We start from the raw sequence: 25418 nt of genomic DNA, 5'->3' as shown, positions 1-25418 counted from the left end.
GGGCTGAAATCCCACCAGACCACACCAAAAGTAGTGCATGCACTACTTTACAAAACTCATTGCAACCAGATCACATGGTACTACTGTACCATTGTAACGCTCCTGCGTTTTATGTATGATGTGGATTTTCAGCTGCAGAAATATTCCACTTCAGTAGTCATGTAGAGAAACGCTGAGACACCAATCCCAACTCCCAATGACTCATCATGTGTGGATGATCTCAATTCAGCAAGTAAATACACACACTCAATAAGATGTTTCCTAGAGTGACTTATGTATATAGTAACACAGTGGTGATAGGCTGAAGAGACAGGTTGGGTAGAGATGGTAGATGACAGACACTTGAAAGGAAATGTTCTTGAAAGTAAGATAGTAGCAGATGGGATGCAGATAGGTTTAGCAATCATGTATGGTAGCAGATGACAGAGTAGCAGGTGGACATACAAGAGAGATCAACCCAGTGCAAGAACAGGTGGTAGTAGGCTCAAGAGCTAGCAATCTTAGATAATGCAGATGTAGTAATAGTCCTTAGTATGCAGAGCTAGATAGTGTAAGCTTTAGTATGAAGGTTATAGAGGTTTCCCCTGTGGGGTACTTATCACTAATAGCAATGTAGCAGAGGAGAGGTTCGGCAAGAGCGGATGATCCGGTAGCGGGATACAGGGATCAGCGCAGCGTGGTTCCGACAGCGAGGTATGCTTGCAAGCATGAGAGCTTCAAGACAGGTTAGCATCAAGGCACAAAGCAGTTTGAACGAACACATGTGAGTGAGAGCCGGCGATCTAAATAGCCATCCAGTCCATCCAGTGATGACAGCATCAGTCTTAAAGGTGTATGCGCACCTTACCAAAAGAGAATGGTGGGGCGCATACACTTATGAAAGAGTAATTAGGGTACCCAAAGGTACCAGAACATTACAGTACCCCCCCCCCCTTAAGGCCGGCTCCTGAAGGCCTCTGGAGCTGGTTTGTCTGGGTACTTCACATGAAAATTGCGGATTAATCTAGAGGCATGTATGTCAGAGGTGTTTAGCCAGGTGTCGTCTTGGGGCCCATAGTTCTTCCATCGAACCAAGTACTGAAGTCTTCCTCTGTGGATACGAGAATCCAGAATCTCTTTTATCTCATATTCTTCTCCACCTTCAACTTGTACAGGAGGAGGAGGTGGGATAGTAGGCCTTATTCCTTGGTCAGGAACATGGGGCTTCAGTAGCGACACATGGAAAATGGGATGTATTTTGAGGTCTATTGGCAATGTAAGCTGTACTGCAGCTTTTCCAATAAGTTTCTTGATTGGGAAAGGTCCCAAGAACAGAGGTCCAAGCTTTTTGCTAGGGATTTTCAGTCTTAAATTTTTTGTTGAGAGCCAAACGAGGTCCCCGATAGCGTACTGAGGAGAAGGTCTTCTGCGAAGATCATAGTACTTCTTTTGTTGACTATGAGCGTGTGCAATGGTAGTATTAAGCAAACCCAGAGAGTCCTTTATTTGGGTAAGATAGTCTGAGGCTACTGGGTTATTTGAAGGAAGGATGCGTGGTGGAAGAATAGAGGGATGAAACTCATAGTTCAAGTAGAACGGACTCTGCTTGGTCGTACTGTGGGTTGCGTTGTTGTAGGCAAATTCTGCCAGAGGGAGAAGATCCACCCAATCATCCTGTTGGTAAGAAGTGTAACAACGTAAATATTGCTCGATGCATTGGTTGACTCTTTCAGTCTGTCCGTTGGTCTGCGGATGGTAAGGAGAAGTGAGCTTCCGCTCGATCCGTAGTATGTGACATAGTTCTTGCCAGAACTTGGAAATAAATTGTGATCCACGGTCAGACAGAAGAGTTTTTGGGATACCATGTAACTTAAAGACATGTTTCATCAGGAGTTCTGCCGTTTGTTTGGACGAAGGTAGTCTGCGAATAGCAATGAAATGTGCCATTTTTGTCAGATGGTCCACTGACACTAAGATGGTATTAAATCCTTTGGAAGGAGGCAATTCCACTATAAAGTCCAAGGACACAACTTCCCATGGAGTTTGGGGTATTGGTAGACTGCATAGTAGACCTTTGTCATACCCATATGTCCTGCCATAGGCACATCATGCGATAATTCCAAGATCTTGGTGCGTATGGTAGGTGGTATGTAAAGTTTGTCGTTGTAGTAGAGGAAGCCTTCTGCATCAGTATTTAGTTGTGGTGGGGGTGAATCCAAACTTATACCATGCAAAACCTCTTCCTTCAAGGAACGGACAACTCCAATAATGCGTTTGTGAGGTATTATAGGAACGGAAGGGATTTCGAAGTAGTTTTCTTCAGTTAGTCGTGATAGTGCATCCGCCTTTTTGTTCTTATCTGCAGGTGTGTAGGTCACTAGGAAGTTAAACCTTAGAAAGAATAGTGACCATCGTACCTGTCGGTGCGAGAGAGTTTTGTTAGTCTGAAGATATTGGAGATTTTTATGGTCCGTGTATATAAGTATTGGTAATTGGGTGCCTTCGAGTAGATGTCGCCAATTCTCCAGAGCCAATTTTATAGCAAGCAGTTCCTTTTCACCCACGGGGTAATTTATCTCTGGACCGCTTAGAGATTTAGAAAAAAAGGCGACTGGATGAAGTGGTGAAGTGTGAGTTGGTCGTTGGGAGAGTATTGCTCCTACTGCCATGTTTGACGCATCTACTTCCAGAATGTATTGGAGGGATGGGTCTGGATGGCGTAGTATGGGAGCAGAAGTAAACCTTGTCTTTAACAGGTGAAAAGCTTTATTTGCTTCATCTGACCATTTGAATGGTTTTTTAATGCTAGTGAGCTGTGTGAGGGGTCTCACAATGGCAGAGAAGTTTCTAATGAACTTCCTGTAGAAATTCGAAAATCCAAGGAATCGCTGTAGCGCCTTGCGTGTGGTTGGTGTAGGCCAATCCTGAATGCAGGATATCTTACTCATGTCCATCTCGATTCCTGTTTTGGATATGATGTAGCCTAGAAACAGTACCTCTTCTTTATGAAACAAGCATTTTTTCAGTTTCACATAAAGGTTGTGTGCAAGCAATCTCGATAATACTAGTCTTACATGTCTTATGTGTTCAGACAGGGATCGTGAGTATATAAGTATATCGTCCAGATATACCACAACACAGACATCTAGTAAGTCTCTGAAAATATCGTTTATAAATCGTTGAAAAACTGCAGGGGCGTTGCATAGCCCGAATGGCATTACAAGATATTCGAACAATCCGTATCTGGTTCTGAATGCAGTCTTCCACTCGTGTCCATCACGGATTCGAATGAGATTGTATGCTCCTTTCAGGTCCAATTTTGAAAAATAGGTAGGTCCACGCACCTGCTCAATGAGCTCAGGGATAAGCGGTAGAGGATAGCGATCTTTTATTGTAATAGCATTCAATTGCCTATAGTCGATGATAGGCCTGAGACTTGAGTCCTTATTGCGGACAAAAAAGAGTCCTGCTGCTGTGGAAGAAGTGGAAGGTCTAATAAAACCTTTTTCCAAATTCTCATCCAAATAGTCTTTGAGATGGGAAAGTTCATCCTGTGAAAGAGGATAAACATGACCGAACAGCAATTTGCTATTTGGGAGTAGATCAATGCTACAATCATAGTCTCGATGGGGAGGTAGTGCTTGAGCATTTTTCTCAAGAAAAACCTCAGAGAGATCCTGATAACATAGTGGTGCAATCTGATCTGTCACCACAGACAGGATCTTCCCGAAAGATGGGAGGTTACACGTACCCTCGCAATAGCAAGAGAGGAAGGCCAGGGTCCGTTCCTTCCAATCTATGGTTGGTTGATGTGTGTGCAACCAGGGAAGTCCCAACACAATGGGAAAGTGGGGTGAAGGTATTAGATCGAAGGTAGTGGTCTCCATATGAGACCCGTTAGTAGTGACTAGGAGTGCCTGTGTCTGATCAGTGATCGGACCAGAGGATAAAGGAACACCGTTAATAAGACTCACTGAGACAGGTTTAAGTTTAGAAATAATAGGAACTTTATTTAAAGCAGCAAAACGTATGTCAATATAATTTCCACAAGATCCTGTGTCAATCATGGCCTTAGTAGTAATCCTGTTCTGGTCCCACTGTAATGTTAAGCAAACAGAAAGGTAAGGGTTAGTGATTGAAGTTGTCAATCCCCCTAGGAGGACATGTGAACACTCACCCTTCTTTTTGTAGACTAGGGGACAGACGTTTATCTTGTGATCCGGGGATGCACAGTACAAGCAGAGATTACCAGATCGTCTTTTGGCTCTTTCCATAGTTGATAGAGGTGGGCGTATGGTTCCTACCTCCATAGGAACGGGGTCAACGGCCGAAATCCGAGAAGAATTGGATAATGGCATTCCCATTTTCTCAGCCTTTCTTTCTCGTAGTCTTCTATCTATGGTGATACTGAGTTGTATCAATGCATCCAGGGTTTTTGGCAGATCCGCTTGGGCGAGCTCGTCTTTAACGGCCTCTGATAGGCCAAGCCTAAATTGGGTTTTCAGAGATGCATCATTCCATTCGGAATCAAGGGTCCATCTCTTGAATTCTGCGACAAAGTCTTCTACAGGTCTCCCACCTTGTTTCAAGGATCTTAATTGAAGATCGGCAGTACTCTGCCTATTGGGATCATCATATAGGCTAGTGAGTTCTGCTAGGAACAAGGCATAGGAGTTGAGAAGCAGGTCGCTTTTCTCAAAAAGAGAGTCTGCCCAGGCCCGAGGATCGCCTGTTAGGTAAGAAATAATAGTACAAACCTTAATGTGATCAGTAAGGTAGGTACGGGGTTTTAGCAAGAAAAGTAACTCACATGCGTTTTTAAATACGCTAAATTTTTTGCGATCGCCTGTAAATACCAAAGGAGGATTTATTTTGGGTTCAGGGGACTGAGCAGTGGTAAGTTGTGTCAGTCTAATTACCTGCTGCGACAGAGCCTGATTGTCTTCTTTTAATTCAGCAAGTGCGTGTATTAACGCAGTTACTTGCTGTTTTAATTGTGTCATCTGATTGGTTATTTCTGCTGAATCCATTTGTGGTTCGTTCAATCTGTAACGCTCCTGCGTTTTATGTATGATGTGGATTTTCAGCTGCAGAAATATTCCACTTCAGTAGTCATGTAGAGAAACGCTGAGACACCAATCCCAACTCCCAATGACTCATCATGTGTGGATGATCTCAATTCAGCAAGTAAATACACACACTCAATAAGATGTTTCCTAGAGTGACTTATGTATATAGTAACACAGTGATGATAGGCTGAAGAGACAGGTTGGGTAGAGATGGTAGATGACAGACACTTGAAAGGAAATGTTCTTGAAAGTAAGATAGTAGCAGATGGGATGCAGATAGGTTTAGCAATCATGTATGGTAGCAGATGACAGAGTAGCAGGTGGACATACAAGAGAGATCAACCCAGTGCAAGAACAGGTGGTAGTAGGCTCAAGAGCTAGCAATCTTAGATAATGCAGATGTAGTAATAGTCTTTAGTATGCAGAGCTAGATAGTGTAAGCTTTAGTATGAAGGTTATAGAGGTTTCCCCTGTGGGGTACTTATCACTAATAGCAATGTAGCAGAGGAGAGGTTCGGCAAGAGCGGATGATCCGGTAGCGGGATACAGGGATCAGCGCAGCGTGGTTCCGACAGCGAGGTATGCTTGCAAGCATGAGAGCTTCAAGACAGGTTAGCATCAAGGCACAAAGCAGTTTGAACGAACACATGTGAGTGAGAGCCGGCGATCTAAATAGCCATCCAGTCCGGCGCTCAGTGATGACAGCATCAGTCTTAAAGGTGTATGCGCACCTTACCAAAAGAGAATGGTGGGGCACATACACTTATGAAAGAGTAATTAGGGTACCCAAAGGTACCAGAACATTACAACCATGCGATCTGGTACAGGCAAACACATTGCGTTTGCGACCTGCATTTGGGATGTCGATAAGTTAATATTGACACCCACTGCAGATCACAACTGTAGTGTATTTGAATGCAGTGTGGAAACGCCCACAGAACACAGGTTTCCTGTACTGCGTTCTGGTGTGAACTGGCCCTTAAACTGACTTTAACCACTTTCCGCCTGGCCTAAAGACAAATGATGGTTGAGTGGGAGCAATACAGTTCTGAGTGGATGTCACATGATGTCCTCCCAGTCACCCGCCTCCACTCTCTTAGGGGCCACACTGCAGTACTATCTGTCCACCGGACACAGTTGACGACAGATCATTGAACTGGGCGGGCCCCCGTAACATGTAATCGCTGTGAATAATAACAGTGATCACATGACAGTTGTACACAATGAATGTTTTTGATCTATAGCCATTCATTGTTTATTATTGTGATGATCGTCATGATTAGTGACATTATTCACATGGCAAAGACACGGCCAATCACAGCGCATCTATACCATGTGATAACTGTAACCAATCACAGTTATTACAATAGTACACCCTGTGAATGAATGGATGCCTTAATAAAAATGATTGGTTCTGATCATCACTGTTATAAGCTATCATTGTGTAAAATCACTTTCCCAGAGTAGCACAGTGCTGCTTTGGGAACATTGTACTGCTCTGGTCACTGTATGTAAAAAAAAAGAAAAAAGTTTAAAACATTTTTAAAAAATTATTTTTATTATTTTGTTTTTTTTACATACTGTCGCCAGTCAGTGTCCTTGATGACCACCACACCAGCCATATGATGATACTGTACTGCCCTTATGACAATTGTGACTAAAAATTACAACTTTGAAAAACTCACCATGCCTCTTACTAAACACCTTGGATTGTCTACTTTTCGAATATGGGTCATTTGGGGGGTATTTGTAGCAACCTGCATTTTAGGGCCTCAATACATGAGATAGGCAGTGCTGAAGTGGTTAAATAAGCAACAAACAAATTAAAGCCCAACTCTAGCTAACACTTTTTTTTTTCTTTGAAAAAAAAGGTTTAAACTGTATAAATAAAAGCTGAATAAGAAGTGTTATATGGCTTGTCTCAAACCCTGTGACTGTTACTTTTGCTGGACAACTTGGTCTGCATATACGTGTAGACAAAAAATATAAATAAAGGTCTGTGAAATAAAAAAAAAACGTATTCATAAACTGAATACTATTAATACAAGTATTAACCACATACAGACAACAGAGTACATTGTTTATAGAGGACCTTTTAGGTTACATTTTTACAGCAGTAGGTAAATTTGGTTACTAAATTCTCAGAACAAAAGATCTATAAGCGTTATAATAGTAACTGGAATCATGGAAATCTATATAATAATAGAGTTGTGAATTTATCTTTTTAGGAAAGGTAAATATTAAAAACTAATAAAGACGAATCCATCAAATTTATTAGAAAGGCCCTGGCTTTCCAAATGTCATTTTAAAAGCCAGCCTGCTATTGTGAAATAAACTTTCTAAAGCAATTTGACATCATGCTATACAAAATATTTTCATAACACAGTGCCACACCTTAATATTGTTTTATGTTGCCTAGAAAAACTAATATTCAATCAGGCTGCACTGAGCTTCCTGTACTGTGGGGCCCCATGGTAGACATATAACCTGCTATGGTGGTAGACAGAGATGTAACATTTCCAGGAAATTTTGAAGGCATGGGAAAAAAACTTTTTTCTCTTTTTTTTTTTCAGAAAAAAATAGGAATTTTCAGAAAAAAATTCAGTGTGGTGTAGTTTTACAATTTGAATGTCATTTTGTTACACTGGGACTGGGAAATGCAGTGTATATAAAAGTATTATGCGTGCAACAAAAGTACAGCTTAAATAAACTAAACTTGCTTTTTAAATTTTTATTACAAATCAAATAACAAGGACTGTATATGTTAAGAACATTTCAACTATACATGAAAACAGGTACCCCCCCCCCTCCCTTCCCCCTCATAATAATGCTTCCTGCCAATATGCATTTTCTGTTATTGACAGTGCTGGTCTAGAAGCATATATTGCTCTTGCAAGAGCTTGATCAATTTTCTCCTGGTTTTCAGGTGTTATTTTATCTATAAATAAAGGGATTGTGTATTTTTTGGGAGGTCGTGGTTCGTAACACTCCCTTACTTGAAGATTCTGCTGGTGAAGGAAAACTTTGTAATGATCCAGAAGCAGCAGTAATAGTGTTTCTGGAATGAGAACGCTGGAGGAAAAAGCTAATTCCACTTTCATTATGGTTCTTATCATTCCATTCCATAAAGTATTTATTCATGTCTTTAGGACACCTCTGGCATGCATGCATTTGTTTTGTCATCTTAGTAGCATTTGCAAAATAATATTTCTTCACAATATTTGCAAATTGCAGCTTTGCTCTCAGCAGAAATTGCACTGTGAAAATGTTTCCAAACTCGAGGAGGAAAATAAAAACCAATTTACTGAACAGACTATAGGGAAACATTATGCTGTGATTGTGGAAACTATTAATAGGCATAATTTAATGGTTAAAAGGAATACACAAAATTTTCGGACAAATGTAGCCTCTTACCTGTCAATTAAGGCCTGAGAGGACAGTAACTATCTACTGTATACCAACAATCCCCCAATTGTAGGAGGTACAAGATTGAACTCATAAGCAAACTAAACTGGAGCCTTTCCCCTGCAGTGCCCCCTAGTGGAAGAAATGCATATTTCTCTTGATGGAGAACTGCATTGAGAAGTACAGTGTTACTTGAATTGTATTCCAGGATTTGTTCATTCAGTCTTCAGGGGAGAGAACTTGCAATAACTTAAGACTTTACATAAAGTCTCAGAAACCTTTAATTAGGGTCTTCATGGAATAAAGTTTGAATACTATGTCATAGATATATTATTTATCATTGCAAAAGAACAAATCCACACTTATTTTTTTCAATTTTTCTGGAAAAAAAAAATGGCTTTGAAAAAACAGGAACCCCCCACAATTTTGTCATTTTTTTCCAGGCCTTCCCATCTCTAGTGGTAGATCCACCCCTGATGAAGTATCATTATAAATTAAAATCTTCATAAGTTCATATGGAAAGAAATCTGCTGTGGACTAGCAATTCACAGCACATCAAAGAACTTCACTCACCTTTCTTGCCTGAGTTACCCTGGCTTGAGGGCTTATCTGTTACTGAACCTGCAAAGAAAAGAAAAAAAATCAATAAAACAAGTCTTAGGCATTTGTAATATCTTAAATAGTCAGAGCTATTCTGTCACATAAGATGATTATTGTTTTTTTAATCTTCTTCATGTTACAGAATAACTCACATATATGGTCTGGTGCCGATAGATATAAAACAACAAGCCTCATAAATAAAGAAATATGTGACTGTCATGCTTCAGCATCTTAAGCAACTTAAGAAAGGAGGGTCTAAAAAACCTAGCCCAGTTTCTTTTTGGACAGACTGGAAAAGATAAAAACCTTTGTAAAGTTTTTTATTGTATTGTGTCTCAGTTGGGGACACTTACCCTCATTTCTTTTTGCGATAATGTCCTCTAACCCCCACACAACACAGACTGTCACCGGGACTGGATGTGAGGGGAAATTTGCTCAAAGTAGATATAGATAGCAATTAAAAACTCACAACATTTCTAAACCTCCCCTACTCTTCTGAAAATAGGTGTTTTATTGCAGTTTGGTTCTCATTTGAAGAAGTTTTCCTTCCTGCCCCAGAGATGGAAGATAGGAAGTAAGGGAAGATTTCACTAATGTGGACAAAGTGGTGACTACTATTGATGTCTGTTATCACTTCCTTCAGATGACACTGCCATCATCAGAACTGGATTTCTGGGATGAAAGAGGTCTTTTACAGACCCCCCCGAATTTAGTAATCTACTTGTCAAAGTGTGATGAGGATGCTATTTCCTGGTACTAAATGACCACTAAATGTAGTGACTCTCCACCATTCGATTCTAATATGCTAATTGCTCATTATCACTTAGGGGTTAATCCCAACATAGCACACATTTCGCTAACAGCACCTGAAATAGCTGCACTGTTTTCAAATAGCGGGCCTGCATAGCTAACAATCGAATGCTTCTTTTGTTTGAGATAATAATGAAGCTCAATTATAATCCTGATAAAGAAGCACTGACAATGTCTTGGTTAACAGTTTCCCTCCAGAAACCATAGGGGTTGCTTTACTAAAACCAATTAGGCTGTTGACTTTGCAAGGGAGTTTTCCTGGTAAAGCAAATTACATGAAGCTTTGTTGACTTCCATCATCCAATCATGTACACACTATAAAAATACAGTTTTTTTTTATTTGCACATAATTGAGTATTCTTTGCAAAGTGAATATTTACTAACCTAAGGGAAAATTCCCCTGCAAGTGAACAACCTATTTCCCTTTAATAAATAAACCCCATAGAGTCTGTGACAAGTGCGGCACATTCACAGCTGTCACTCAATATTGAACTGGTCTTTATAAATATGGAAAACACATGGTATTAACACATCATCACTTCCAAATCTGAAATAGAGGTGCTAATTCCTCTAAATAAACAGTGCTGTCTTCTGTGCTTTGTAAGTGTTATTCTTCTGCAAATACATGTGGAAACACTTGATCATTATCTGTATAATGTACCAGTCTAGAAACTGCACTGGCTGATTTTTATAACAGCCTTAGATGAAAAGTGTGGTTATAAATCATACTTGGACATTACCATGAAAACGCTAAGAGCCATGGACATTGAAGGCTGGCAAGTTCCAAGCTGGCATTGCTGCTACACCAGGCATTTGCTTATTGCAACTCCTGGCCATCATAACGTTTTCCAGTTTACTATCCAAAAAATATTTATAACTGTAACTATCCTTTAAAGTATTTAATAGATGTCCATAATGCATCTACATAAGTAAAAAAAAAAAAAAAGAACAAAAGAACTCTATGTGCCGTTTCACACTTATGGGAGTTCTATGTGGATCAGACGCGTTTCAAAAAGCATAGATGTCATGTAAAAAAAGCATTATTTCCGATGAAGGCTGTTCACATAAATTTGATCAGATTCAAAAAAGGGTCATATATGAGTTTAGTGCGGTGTGCATTTCAGCTTTATAGGCTTCTATGGGACCGGATTGAAATTGCAGTCCATTGTTCACATTACTGCAAATTATTTTTTGCCTAGATTTTATGGAAATTAAAATCAAAGATGTGACCACTCCCCTCACAAATTTTCACAAAATTCCTATTGAAATCGCACATGGCAAGCAGAAATCGCAATGTGTATTCGCACCATGTACTGCTTTAAATTTTCACCGAATTCGCAGCACATAAGTGTGAAGAGGCACTCAGATACAAATGTAATCCATATTATTGGATGTTGATTCCACATGTGAAAGAAGGTCTGTGAATAAGCGGCCACTAACAACCTGTGGTCCTATAATTATAAAAAAAAGAGGCATCAAGAAGGTTTAAAAGCCAGCCGCAGTGATTGCAATGGAAAAAATGTTTAAAATAAAAATGTATTTCTGTAATTAAGTAAGTGTAACTAAAGGCAAAACTTTTTTTTAAGTGGAGAGGGATTAGGACACCTATCAGGTTTGTATTGCTGTCTGTGTCCCCCGCTAGGTAGATTCTTTCTTTTCTATTTGCCATGTTTATTGTTATCACTAAAAGAGAAAGTCAATAAAATCCCACATTTTGGGTTGTCCCCAGAACAGTAATAAAGGGGAATGCTTTAATGGTGAAACTTGTTCTGGTGACCCTGGTGACAAACAGGGATTCTTTCGTTTTGAATGGGTTTCTTCTGACTTCCTGTTTTGGCTATGGGAAAAAACATAAGGGGAAATCCCCCCTATAGGACACAGATGACAAAAAAAAAAAACATTACAGATGTTATAAGCCTCCCTATTGGATGTCAGCCTGGGGCACCTAATCACAATCTAAAAGGGCATTGTATTGTTATTTATTTACACAGAGCCAACAAATCCTATGGTACTCAGCATTAAATGTGCACACCCTAGGACCAGTTCAGAAGGGGTCTGATAAAACTATCAGTATGTTTTTGGTTTCTGGAGAGAAATCTGACAAAACCAACACAGGATCAATGCACAAACTCCAAGCAAACAGTGTCCTGGGGGAAATACTTCAGTGCTAAAAATTAGCAATGCCATTCATTGTTTTATCTTGAGTTGTTCTTACCTTCACATTTGGTCTTAAGTCTAGTTTTTAAAAAAAATAGCTAGATATAATGATTATATTTTAAATATAAGCTCTTTGTGATGTCCACAAAACTGGACTCTTAAAGCAGAACTAAATCCTCCCATCCTTTACAGCCAAGAAGGCTGTCATCTTTGTTTTTATTTGGTCTGCAGCTACCTTGGTGCTGAACATATGATCAGGCATGACCCCAGGCATTTGATGGCTTGACAGTTCAGTTGAGCCAACAAGCACCTGTGACATTTATCATTCATGATGTGCTTTAAATGTAACTGTTTTGGGATTGATCATTAAATCGTTTTGTTTACTTTAAGAGCCGGTTCACATTAGAGCGATCCGACTTGCCGGGGGGCGACCTCACAAGTCGCGGTGCGCTGCTAGCACCGCGACCTCGGAGCGGCCGGCACAGACTTCATAACATCACATAACATCCGGACCCTTTTTCTAAGTCGGAGCGACTTGTGTCGCTCCTATTAGAACGGGTCCACAGCTTCTCTATGGCAGGCGACCTATGGCGACCTGTCAGGGGACCAGGTCGTCTGACAGGTTGCCCCAGTGTGAACCGGCTCTAAAAGTGATAAAGCACATTGTTGATTTTTCTGGTTAATTCTTTATAGTGGAACCAAGCCCATCAATTTAACATTTTCCCAAAACATTTAAATTCAAAGCACGCCACGAATATTAACTCACATTTGCTTTTGCTCTCATCCAACTGTCAAGCCAACTGATGTAACTGGTGTCATAACTGATCGCATGTGTAGCACCATGACAACTGCAGATCAAACAGATACTAAAATGGCGGCTTACTTGTCTGAGAAGGAGAGAAGGGGTTTGTTTTTCTTTAACCTTAACCTCTGCTGTTGAGCGTACTTCATTATATGTTGTGAAGAGCAAGTAACCAAAATTGGGGTTACATAGTTACATAGTTACATAGTTAGTGAGGTTGAAAAAAGACACAAGTCCATCCAGTTCAACCCATGATGCGTGTGTGTTTGCTTTTAACCGTACATTGTGTACCCCTGTATGTTGTGGTCTTTAAGGTGTACATCTAATAGTTTTTTGAAACTATCTATGCTCCCCGCTGATACGACTGCTTGTGGAAGAGAATTCCACATCCTTACCGCTCTTACAGTGAAGAACCCCTTACGCACTTTAAGGTTAAACCGCCTTTCCTCAAGTTTTAGTGAGTGGCCACGTGTCTTATTGTATTCCCTTTCTCTGAATAGTTTGTTCCTTATGCTAGGGTCGCCAGTACAGTATTTGTACATTGATATCATATCCCCCCTCAATCGTCTCTTCTCCAGAGAGAATAGGTTCAGTGCTTGTAGTCTTTCCTCATAGCCGATGTCCTCCATTCCCCTAATTATTTTTGTTGCCCTCCTCTGGACTTTCTCCAGTTCCAGCACATCCTTCCTGCGGACCGGTGCCCAGAACTGGACAGCATACTCCAGATGTGGCCGGACCAGAGTCTTGTAGAGCGGGAGAATAATCTCTTTATTTCTGGAGTGAATCCCCCTTTTTATACATCCCAGTATTCTGTTGGCTTTGCTTGCAGCGGCTTGGCATTGCATGCCACTGCCAAGCCTGTTGTCTACCAGTACCCCCAAGTCCTTTTCCATCCTAGACTCACCCAGAGGTTCACCCCCTAGTGAATAGCTTGCTTTCTGGTTTCTGGCACCCAAGTGCATTACTTTACATTTTTCTACATTAAACCTCATCTGCCATGTGGTTGCCCACCCCGTTATTTTGTTCAGGTCTGCTTGCAAGATTTCCACATCCTGCATAGAAGATATTGGCATGCCTAATTTAGTATCATCTGCAAATACTGAGATTGTACTAGATATCCCCTCCTCTAGATCATTTATGAATAAATTAAATGTTGATTTACTAGAACTAGAGAATGAAAAATCTAAGCTTTGACAAAAAAACCTGGAAGCTGATTTTTTCTATGCACAGCTGCGCCACATATTGCACACTCCACTTTTAGTAAATCAACCCCATTGTATTTTTTTTTTTTCATAACAGCATGGCTGTCCATACCTACACATAGACTGACTGGAACATCTGATCTATTAACTTATAGCTCAATTACCCCCTTTTCCGGATGTCATTGTTCAAGAGTACTGGTTTTCAGTCTGAAGGATGTGTACCCTAGAAGATACTTCCCACGAGATCAGTAGTATTTCTGCTTTTTAGTCATTTTTACCTAACAGTTTGAGATGTTGGTTAATTCTAAACAAATTATCAACAGATATCAGTTTTAAAATTTACTTACATGTAGCATACTAACTAATCTACCACCGTCAACAAATATTAGAGGAAAGGTGACAAACGAGGGTGGTTAAAATGTACCAATGCCAAAAAGTTGTAAAGAGATGGTAAAATGGGTTGTTAATAAATGTATGCATGTCAAGGGGTAATTGAAATAAGATTTTCCAAGAGGGTAAATACTTTAAAGTTTAATTGCAGCTAAAACTTTTTATTTTGGTTGGAATACAGCTCGAGTGGGTTGTCTTCGAGGCTGGCCATAGATTATTTCTCGATCAGCCAAAAAAATGAAAGAGCCCTTAAAAAAAACGATCACGACCCTGAGCTTTTTCAACTGATCATTTGGTGGGAAAATGCAACATCAAAGGTTACAGTAAGTAAAAACTGTATCCCAAAATGATCAGTAAGATCTGAGATATGGGTAGCAGAAGTTACTGTATATTAAAATTTTGACTTTTCTTGTAAAGTCAAGCTTGGTTCCACCTTACCGACTTTCAGATGGTCAAAGTGGCCACCTATCAAATTAAAAGATCATTAAGCAGGCTGAGAAATGTGGCCAACCTTGATTTTGATAGGAAAAAAAAAACATGTGGATATATTTTTAGCTGTTTCTATCATTTTATCTACCCATTAGTTTGTGGATAACCTCTGTTTGTGTATTTTTTACTATATGTTTAGTCTGAATTGCTCAGTTTTTGTTTTTTTGTTTTTTAATCTGAGGCAGATGTGTTCACTGACATGCACACTAGGGCATGGGTGTCAAAATCAACTAACACAAATGACTGACTACTATTTCTGTGGATGTTTGATCTGGTTTTAGGGTACCCTCGTACATGATTAACATCTGCTACAGTCATCTAATAGCTACCTTTACAAAACAATCCAATTAAATAAACGTTATAAAAAATAACTAATACAGAAATGTGTTTTGAGGCATTTTGTAACTTTGAGAATCCTGAACAACCTCTGGTTATGGATAGGTTTAAGAGGATTACATTCTGAAGAAAAAATTCATATCTCAGCAGTAGCAGAGATATCCTCATTCGTTTCAACATTACCAGTCATGTAATGATATTACCTAGGCTTTCTTCGATACCTGAACATACAGGAGTCTTGTTCTGCACAGAGGAGCCACTGACAGGTTTACCATCAGGTGTAACGCACCAGCAATATCCTGTGTAAGTGTGACATTGCACCTGGCAAAAGAGAATAGAGACATTGTTACAAGACTACAATTTATGCATTGTATTGTACTTTCTAATAGTACTTTTGTGTTGGGCAGTGGACTGCCCTTTAAAGGATAAGCTCACCTTTACGGAAAAAAATAACTGCATATATTTTCCAGAAAACAAACAAACATTTATTTACAATTTTTTTCAGCAGAAGCCTGGAAAGCATTGCACCCTTGATAAGCGGGTGCAATGTGGGCTCCTGCAGACATATTCACTGGCTTTCAGCCAGTATCTCTGTACAGGCTTTCTGTTTAAAAGGACATGTCAATGGATGAGAGTGCTCATTAGCTTCCCCCAAAGCCCATCAAAACTACAAGTCTTTGTAGTTTATTTGTTCACAGGAAACTGTGAATGAATGATGTGGCATCGGGTGCGAGAAGAAGAACTCCCACCTGCTGTCATGGGGGAAAGGGGACTAATGGGAGAAGATGTTCTGAAGATGAACTTTTCCTTTAAAGAGAACCTGTCAGACAGAATTATTATTTTTTATGCTCTGGTTTTGTCATCCTTACTCTTTTATTAAGTGATTCTGGGACCTGGAACATGTATGCCAGTGAATTCCTGCTTGCTTCTTCTGGGCCAATGACTCTCAGTTATGTAGCAAGGATATAGATAACTTTCCGACTCTCCCTCCTCATTTGCTGGGACAGCAGCGGGTGCCGTTGGCTCCCGCTGCTGTCAATTACAGCAAGTGAGCCAATGAGGAGAGAAGGGGGTGTGGCCGAGCCATGGTTGTGTGCATGAATGGACATGCAGAGCCGCAGCTAGGGAACGAGCCTGCTTGGCAGCCTCCATTGAAACACATGTTAGCTGCTGTGAATGGACCCTTACAGTTTTGTGCGTGTCAAACAGGTGAAAAGGTAAATAATATTGGATTTCTGTGTAGCAAAAATTTCTCTGCCTATCAAAGCCATGAATTGTGGGATGGGAACAGATACAGCATACTTGTCACTGTTATACAGTAGGGTTGCACAGACACACAAAAATTCTAGGTGTCTGGTTTAGGAGGTCAACTAGTTTGCATGTTAGCAGCCATTCTAGCTTCAGAAATTAAGACAAAATGATTTTATTTTACCCTGGATTTTATTTTACAAAGTATACACCTATAGACATGTCTATGAAACTGCAGTTGAATCCAAGGACACACTTGTGCCTGAGCTCGATCTCATTCTTTGGCATTAATTTCCCACTATTTTTGGCATTAAGGGGCACCAGATGTAGTGGGCTCAAGTTTTCATTCAAAAGACATTTCATTTGCGCAAGTGTCTGCACTGGGTAGCAGGTAAGCAAGTATGGCTAGTCTTTTATAGCAATCAGTTTTGTATTACTGATAAAATGCATCCTGAAAAAATCAAAATGGGTAGATGTTACATTTTTTGATGTAATATGTATTGCAAATATGGTGATGTTTATTAAGACCTGGGTTGGACTTTATATATTAGACAAGCATGTGGGTGAAAGTGGCAACAAATATGCTGCATAAATATGGAAAAAGATTCATTGGAGATCATGTAGTGAGTAGGTGATAACTAATAATTCCTATTTAATGAAAGTGCCACATTGACAAATGCATCTCTATCGCTACTTACCCCATATGTAATACACTGATATCAATGTACTGTTAATGAAAAAGCCGAGTTGCAGGTAAATGTAAATGTTGGTAAAAGATGGCAAATGATGGTGGATTGCAGGAATTTTAAAATAGTCTTCAAAGTCTCTATAAAAAGGCTCATTAGATATTGACCTCAGATGTAGGCCTATAGAATGGTTATGACAACTGTCTAAGAGGGGATTTCCCTCACGTTGGAGAGATTTTCTCTTAATTCATGTTATGTCTTTAGTGAAAGGAAGTGAAATATTGGGACATTTCATGCAATTAGAGTGACAAATGTGACTTATATGAGAGCATATAAACATAAAAGTTGAATTTTCTGGAGTCAGGTCCACTTTACACCACTACAGCTTTGCTATTGCTTGCTACCCTACAGACGATCACATACATATGGATCTGATGGGTACGCTGCACACATTGGTTTATGGAGTGTTTCTCGTTGTTATAATTTCAGTTACTTTAGTAAAACTTTTGCTCTTTTGGTGATAAAAAAGTCTGGCTCCAGAATAATGTCTTCATTGCTGTTTTATCTTTTTTATGAAGTAATCTATTCCCTATGTTGATACACAATGCCCCTGCAAGTAATAATGGATGCCTCAATTGGTTACAGAAAGAGTAATTTGATGTTCTCTGATTATCATGAAAAAATACAAGACAGGATCAGCCTCAAACGAAACAATTCCAGATTGAGTGGATTATTAACTATTCCTTATCCTCCAGGGATAAATTATCCATCTTCTCAACCCAGGATCAATTTTCATATACTGTACACTATATTGTTTACAGAAATAACTTTTTTTTATTTTAAAGTACCAACTGACAAAATTGACTGTATCTCTTATTTTATATAAAACAAATATAGGAAGGTAAATCTAATTTTGGAAAAATATACTTGGAGTAAGTGACAACTTGCCTAAACACAAATCAGGTTTGAGATAACCTCCTTCAAACAGTGAGGTCCCTCCATATGGATGTCCCCTTGGCCTATTGGCAACCCCTACTTCAGTCTTACGCAGGGACATAGGCCTAACTCTTGTTCTGTTCTACAGTCTTACATCCCATCTGCATAAAACCTTCATTCAATTCTCACTCTCATGCTATGCACATCCAGCACTTGCCACACGCACACATGAAAGGTTCCTACCATGGGGCATATAAGGAACCACACCACTAAAGGCTCCTGCCCCCTCTCAACTCACAATATATCAGCTGTTTAAATGCACAGGTGACCGCCATTTATACAAACTGTTAGGAGGTTGGGGTGTCAGGCATTTTTTTTTTTGCCATGGGTAGAGAACAATGGGAGGCAGGGCTCATATCCCACTGACTCATCCTCCTAAAATTTAGGAAGCACTATCACAGAGCAAATCTTTCCCACCCTGATCCCAGAACGCCAAGTTATTAGCAGCCAGATGATTTCAGACAGTATAGTTGACCAGGATCCTCAAGCACTTCTAAGATTTAAAAAAAATCTCTGGACACGTAGGCTAAATCATCTTTATATATTTCCATGCTAAATGTTTGAGTTTTACTGGAATGTACTTTTAAACAAACATAAAATAATAATATATCACTTGATTTTACGAAAATGGTTATAAAAAATATTAGGATTGGAGTGCCAGGTTGAACATTACAGTCACCAAGGGGGGCAAATACCTATGTAGTTAGTCTTAATATGTCTGCATATTTCCTTTTCAGGGAACAGTTGAGAAAGTGTGAGCAGAGTTCTAGCCTTATTCCTGGCTAACGTGTGCATATTCTCAGCATGCCATCTACCAAGAGCCCTGTGTAGTTCCCTCTTCCAGAATAATAACACATTTAAGGAGGTAATAGTTGGCTATTCAAATTTTTTTTATTGTCATGATTTGTATTCATATTTTTTGCTGCATATCATGCTAAAGTTGATATTATAAATGTTACTTACACACAATGAATTAAAAGAATGCTGTGAAAAATAGCATAGAGTAATTGTTTAACACAAGGAAAGGTATTGCGAGAGATAAATGGTCTCTCTTTTTTAATCATAATGCAGCAAAATTTACTGCAATGGAGATCTGTGAAAGCACTCTGACACCTTTTTAGGTGCCTGTACATGCAACAACCAGTGGCCAACTGAATTGTTGGAACCTCACCTGCCAAAAATCTGTGAGAAAAGATATCTGCTCAGTTGTAAAACATATATTATATACTTTAAGGGCTGCAGTGGCTTTACTGTGACCACTTATTTTTGACAGTGCCAATCTGGAAGTTGAAACTAGCTGTTGATAGCCAGAGAACCAAGTTGTGCCAGACAGCCCAATCTCCTGATATGTGGTTAGCTTTTGGCCTGGTGAAGACTTCTCATCTTCAGCAGGGGCCCTAAACAGAAACATATTCAACTATTCACATGGTAAATATTATATATGAACAAGGTCAACATTTGGTACCTGCTGTAATTGTCTACCTTCTACTAAAAGCTGTCATTCAAAATCACATAATCACATAGTTGTCTTCATAATTTACCTTTGTGGAAGATACCCAAACAGATCTTTACAGGCATGACAGGCCAATCCAGGATCCATTATAATAATTATTGGCTATTAAGATCTATTATTACCTTCATTAACTATTAATGATGCAAGGTGAAGAGTGGGGGGGGGGGGTGCGGGGGGCGTGAGGTGATTTCTTGCCCTTCTTCCCTCCTCCTTCCCTCACTCGCCCCTACTGCCATCTCCTCCCCCCATTGGGGTGGCGATGGGGGGGAGAGAGCTGGGGGGGTTGTTACTCCAGTGAGTAGGGTGAGGCAGGGTTAGATTATCAGAGTATTTTCCCCATAGGAAGGTATGGATGTGAGGTAGCTCATGGAGGTGGGTCACCAGGTACCTCTCGGGAAAGGTGATGGAGGGGGGTGGGTGGGAGACCTGGAGGGGGGTGGGTGGAAGACCTGGAGGGGGGACGGGGGAGGGTGTTTTTTTTTCTCCCTCTTCTTCTTTCTATACAGAACATCTCTCTGGAAAAGGATATGCTAGTTGTCCCTTTGGCTGCCCATGGTTTTGATTTATTTAGTATCATATAATGTCAGGGGCCTACATACACCTAGTTAAAAACACAAGAATTGCTCCACTATTGGGTAGGAATAGCCTGTTTACAAGAAACACATATCACACATGCTTCAGGGATTAAATTATCATCCCGCCACTTCCCTATTACATAGTTACATAGTTACACAGTAGTTGAGGTTGAATACAAGACAATAGTCCATCCAGTTCAACCTGTGTAGGTGTGTGTGGCCATAATCATCTCTCATCCCCCTAATGTTCTGATCCTTGAGATGTATGTCTAAGAGTCTTTTGAAAGTAGCCATACTTGCCTCAGAAACTACCTCTTGTGGTAGAGAATTCCACAATCTTGTTGCCCTAACAGTAAAGAACCCCCCGCGTTGCCAGAGGTTAAAACGCTTCTCCTTTAATCGCATTGTATGTCCTCGCATTCTCATGCAATCCTTGCAACTGAATAGCTTTTTTTCTATGCTGAGATCACCACTGAGGTATTTTTAAATTGCTATCATGTCCCCTCTCAGGCGTCTCTTCTCCAGGGAGAATAAATTAAGTAGTTTATCCTCCCCCTTTGAGCTGTATAATGGAACTAGGCAAGGATGCCTCCTCTCCCCCATGCTGTTTGTTCTGGCTTTAGAACCCCTTTTGGCGGCAGTTCGTAAAAATCTAGATATCAAAGGGGTTTGAGTTGAGAACAGTGAGTATAAAGTGGCAGCATATGTGGATGATATACTATTTTACATAACCAACCCTAGGTTAACTCTCCCATTGGTGCTAGGGGAATTAGGCAGAAATGGGGAATTATCAAACTTTAAAGTTAATATAGCTAAATCGGAAATTTTAAATATTACAATATCAAAGAAAGAACAACAGGCAATCCAGCCCAATATCCCCTTTGTATGGTGCAGAGAGGAATTGGGATACCTTGGAAGTAAATTAACTAGATCCTTAGCAAATTTATTTAAGGCTAATTACAAACCCATACTGAACAAGGTGAAAGAACAATTAAACCTCTTGAGATATAGACCCTTCTCATTGATGGGTAAAGTCAATGCAGTAAAAATTCTCCCCAAACTTATCTATATATTCCAAATGGTCCTAATCACCCTCCCCCAGGCTTATTTTAGAAAATTAAGAGCAATAATATCAAAATATATTTGGGCACATAAAGATCCTAGAATTGCCTATACAGTATCAATAAAGGGAAAAAGGGATGGGGGATTGCAGCGCCTGACTTTAAGAAATACTATAAGGCAATCTCTATAGCATGAATAACAGATTGGATTCATAATAAGGAAGGCAAGAGCTGGGTGGGAATTAAAGATACACAGAGTGGGACAGATGTGGGAAAGATGGTCTGGATCCCACGGGCATATCGGAATTTGGCAAATAGCACGAGTATGTTGACTTGAAACACGTTAACCTCTTGCCGAATGCCGCACGACTATATACGGCAGCAGTCAGCCACTCACAGGCAAAGTGGTACATCACTAGCCTGTGAGGCTCTAGGGGGCGAGCGGCTCGTTCGCGGACTCCCCCGCACGTGTGACCGGCGGACCCGATGTCCGCCGGTCAATTGCGATCGTCGGGTGGAGAGGGAGAAAGGCAGGCGGCTAATGTAAACAAAGCCGCCTGTCATTCTCCCCTGTGTAAGAACAGAGATCATACGGTCCTGCTATGTAGGATCGTATTTCTCTGTTGTTACACAAACAGCAACATCCCTTCACAGTTAGGGACACACTTAACCCCTCCTTCTCCAATAAAGTTAGCCCCTTCCCTGGGTTTAGCACTGATTACTGTAGTAATGTCAATGGTACTCCCAAAAGTGTAAAAAATGTCAGTCAAGGGTTCGATCTGTCCACCGCAATGTCGCAGTCCCGCAAAAAAAAATCGCAGATCGCCGCCATTACTCGTTTAAAAAAAAAAAAAAATGACAAAAATCTTTCCCTTAGTTAGTAAACGCAATAACTTTTGCGCAAACCAATCAAAATATGCTTATTGTGATTTTTTTTACCAAACATATGTAGCAGAAAACAAATTGGCCTAAAATGTTAAAAAATTTAGATTTTTACATTTTTTTGGGGGAATTTCATATAAAAAAATTGGAAAAATATTGTTATTTTTGCAAAATTGTCACTCTTTTTTTGTTTATAGTGCATGATCAAAAAATCGCACAGGTGATCAAATACCACCAAAAGAAAGCTCTCTTTGTGGGAAAAAAAGGACGTCAATTTAATTTGGGTACAGCGTCGCACGACCGCGCAAGTGTCCGTTAGAGTCACGCAGTGCCGAATCGCAAAATAGGCCCTGGTAAGGAAGGGGGTAAAATCTTCCGGGGCTTAAGTGGTTAAGAATATGGGATTGTTTATGTAGAAAGTTACACTGGGATTATAATGCACCTTTGATTTCACTAATAGACACAAATTATTTTGAAAAAAAAAAGGAAGTGATGCAAGCAAGATATAATGGCAGGGAATAGAATGTGCACATTTTCAGAAATAACACAAAAATGGGGGAATTTGTCACTGAATAAATGGAGATACACACAATTGCACCACTTTGTGCACTCCTTACCACAACCTCTGCAGGGGGAGGGATAATATGAGTCCACTGGAGAAGCTATTTAGCTCCCCCACATTTATTGAACATAGTATATTAAAGATATAGAAGATTCTACTGAAAGAACTTGAATCTATATATCCGCCCTAATTTAGGGAAATGGGAACAGGAGTTAGGACCCCTTCAAGATGAAGAAAAGAGGAAGAAAGTTTTAAGACTTGCCTATTATTCCTCGGTGGATTTAAGGACAACAGAGATGTGTTATAAACTGTTTGCTAGGTGGTACCTTACCCCGTAGAGAGCCCAGAGGTTCAGTGCAGAGATATCCTCAACTTGTTGGAGAGAATGTGAAGAACGTTTGCGCATTTGTGGTGGAAGTGCACAAAGATAAAAGCTTTTTGGAAAGAGATCACTAGGTTAATACATCAGATTACAGGAGATTGTATTCAGGTAGATTCTTGGATTTGTTTGTTTCACAACACGGAAGAAAAGGTGACTGTATATAAAAATTTGCTAGTGCCCCACTTATTGAATGTGCTAAAAGCTTGATTCCAGTGCCCTGGTGAGTCTCAGAAGCTCAGAGCATGAGGGAATGGGCCGTAAGGGTAGATTGTGGGAGATGAAGATGATATTCACAGCAGAGGATTCTTGTAAGAAATACCTAGAAATTTAGGGGGATTGGTTAAGATTTAAAAAAACAGAGGAATATATAAAGATATTAAGTTAGTGAGATAGTTTGGTATATGCCCTAGGAGAAAAATCACCCGGAACTTATAGGCCCAGGATATGGGTAGGTGAAATTAAATATAAGAGAGAGGTTAAGACGTAAAGAAGATATTAGAGAATAGAGTGGAGTAGAGTGGAATTTGGTTTAAGATGAGGGTTTTTTTTTTCCAGTCGGGTGGAGGGGAGGGGGGGTGGCTTTTGGGATGGTAAAGCTTTTTAAGCACTGTTTGAATATAATTGTTGAATTTTGGAATAACCTGAATTGTTATATGTTGGTGAAAACTAATAAAATATGAATGTTCAAAAAATAAAATGCCTTTATTATGTGCTTCTGGTAGCTGCACGGATATGTGGGGTAGTTCAGTGAAGGTACATGTTGCTGGGGAAGTTAGGTAAACTTGTTTCTTTTCCTTCCACAGATGATGCCCAATTTTATTTTGTTGTAAACAATCCTACCATTATATGTTACTGTTTAAAAACTGCTTTTAATATATAGTTAGTAATTATAGTTATGTACATGATTACATATGCCTCTTGCTTCATAGCAATCATGTACTATACTCTCCCTCATTGCCAATCAGTCTTTTTTCAAATGACTTTTACTCTCCGTGATAAAAGTTTAATCTCAGCAGTTGTTCAGCATTGATGCTGACTGACTGCTCTATATACAAATCAGTCAACATCAATGCTGGCCTAATCATTGAGGTGTTTTATATACATATAGCCACTAGAAAGAGAGAATCTACAATCAGCATAAAAAATGCAATCATGAAAATAAAGTACAACAAATATGCAAAAATGCAAAAGCTACCCTAAAAATTACATTCAGATAAAGGTTACAATAATAACTCAGGATGTGCTCAAAAAATGACAACATAGTTTCCCTTTAAAGCCCAAAATAAAATTCTATTTTGTTGAAATCAATCACTGTAAAATTTCTGAGAAGCAAAGACACCCCAGCACGACTGTTCACTGTTTGTGAAGCTTTTTTTCTCTTTTTAACTTAGGATCTGAATTCTATTGGTTTGACAGCAAACCCTTTGCTCTCCCCAAGGTGGCAAAGAATTTCCGGATCCTTTATGATGCTTTTTGAGGTTGTGAATATTTCCAATCAGATGTGATCTTCAAGCAATTACAATCCCAGCAGTAAGTGTTTGTTTTGGGACAGGCTGCCTTGCAAGGCAGTCGGCTTAAGGCAATGCCAAAATCAAATGTCAGAGGGCCAAAACTAACAGAGTGGCTTGCATGTTTTATTCTTATCTGCCACACAAATGTGTACAATAGATGATTTCATATTCAACTCATTTATAATAATGGATTCAACTAAATAATTTTATAGGATATTTAAGCACACCATTTCTTTATGTCAGGGTAATCATAAAACTATACATAATTTATCTGCAGAAAGGAAGAAAGGGGAAATCATTTTTAAAGATCAGATCTGACACCTCTGAAACCTTAAAGTGCAAATCAACCATTGTGATAAATACGGTTTAAAAACAGACTCTGAATTAACAACAATATTACTGAAACAGGGTGAAGTTAATGTAATGATATGTGCTACACTTATCCTGAGACAATCACATTGCAGTCAGCTTGAATCACATGGTGTGTGGAGATTTATCAGACAACTAGTTACCTGCAAAGTGACACTAAGGGATAAAGCTATTCCAACCTCACCCTAATCAATGATCTTTAAAGTAGACTAGAGGTAAAGTTTTGACTTGGGTTTGCCCCTGTGAAAAAAATTTCCACATTACTGAATATTTTTACCTGTCAGTTGGTGCTCCATCTGGGTAATCTTGGATGTTGTCTTCTTTTTAGTGCGGCTATGTGTGAGGAAGAGGCTTTTGTAACTGCCTTGCCTACCTGAATAAGGGGGAAGGCCAA

The 25418-nt window shown here is 39.6% G+C and overlaps 1 protein-coding gene across 11 annotated transcripts in view; it reads right to left on the bottom strand.

Annotated features, from left to right (window-relative positions):
* The window catches only part of SMOC1 (SPARC related modular calcium binding 1), a 321506-nt gene that overhangs the window by 119106 nt on the left and 176982 nt on the right, over positions 1-25418 (bottom strand). For 7 of the 11 annotated variants that reach the window (XM_082242604.1, XM_082242601.1, XM_082242606.1 and 4 more), the window contains exons 4-5: positions 15443-15560; positions 9027-9074 (exon numbers count right to left, since the gene is read on the bottom strand). In XM_082242604.1, coding sequence (XP_082098730.1) covers positions 9027-9074; positions 15443-15560 — 166 coding nt within the window. The remainder of the gene's footprint in view (positions 1-9026; positions 9075-15442; positions 15561-25418) is intronic. The other 4 variants (XM_082242605.1, XM_082242609.1, XM_082242611.1 and 1 more) reach the window with 1 other exon arrangement.

Source organism: Pelophylax lessonae (assembly GCF_965119305.1).
Source record: "Pelophylax lessonae genome assembly, chromosome: 13".
Lineage (NCBI taxonomy): Eukaryota > Metazoa > Chordata > Amphibia > Anura > Ranidae > Pelophylax > Pelophylax lessonae.
The sequence above is the reverse complement of the archived record's forward strand: the minus strand, read 5'-3'. Positions and strand labels throughout refer to the sequence as shown.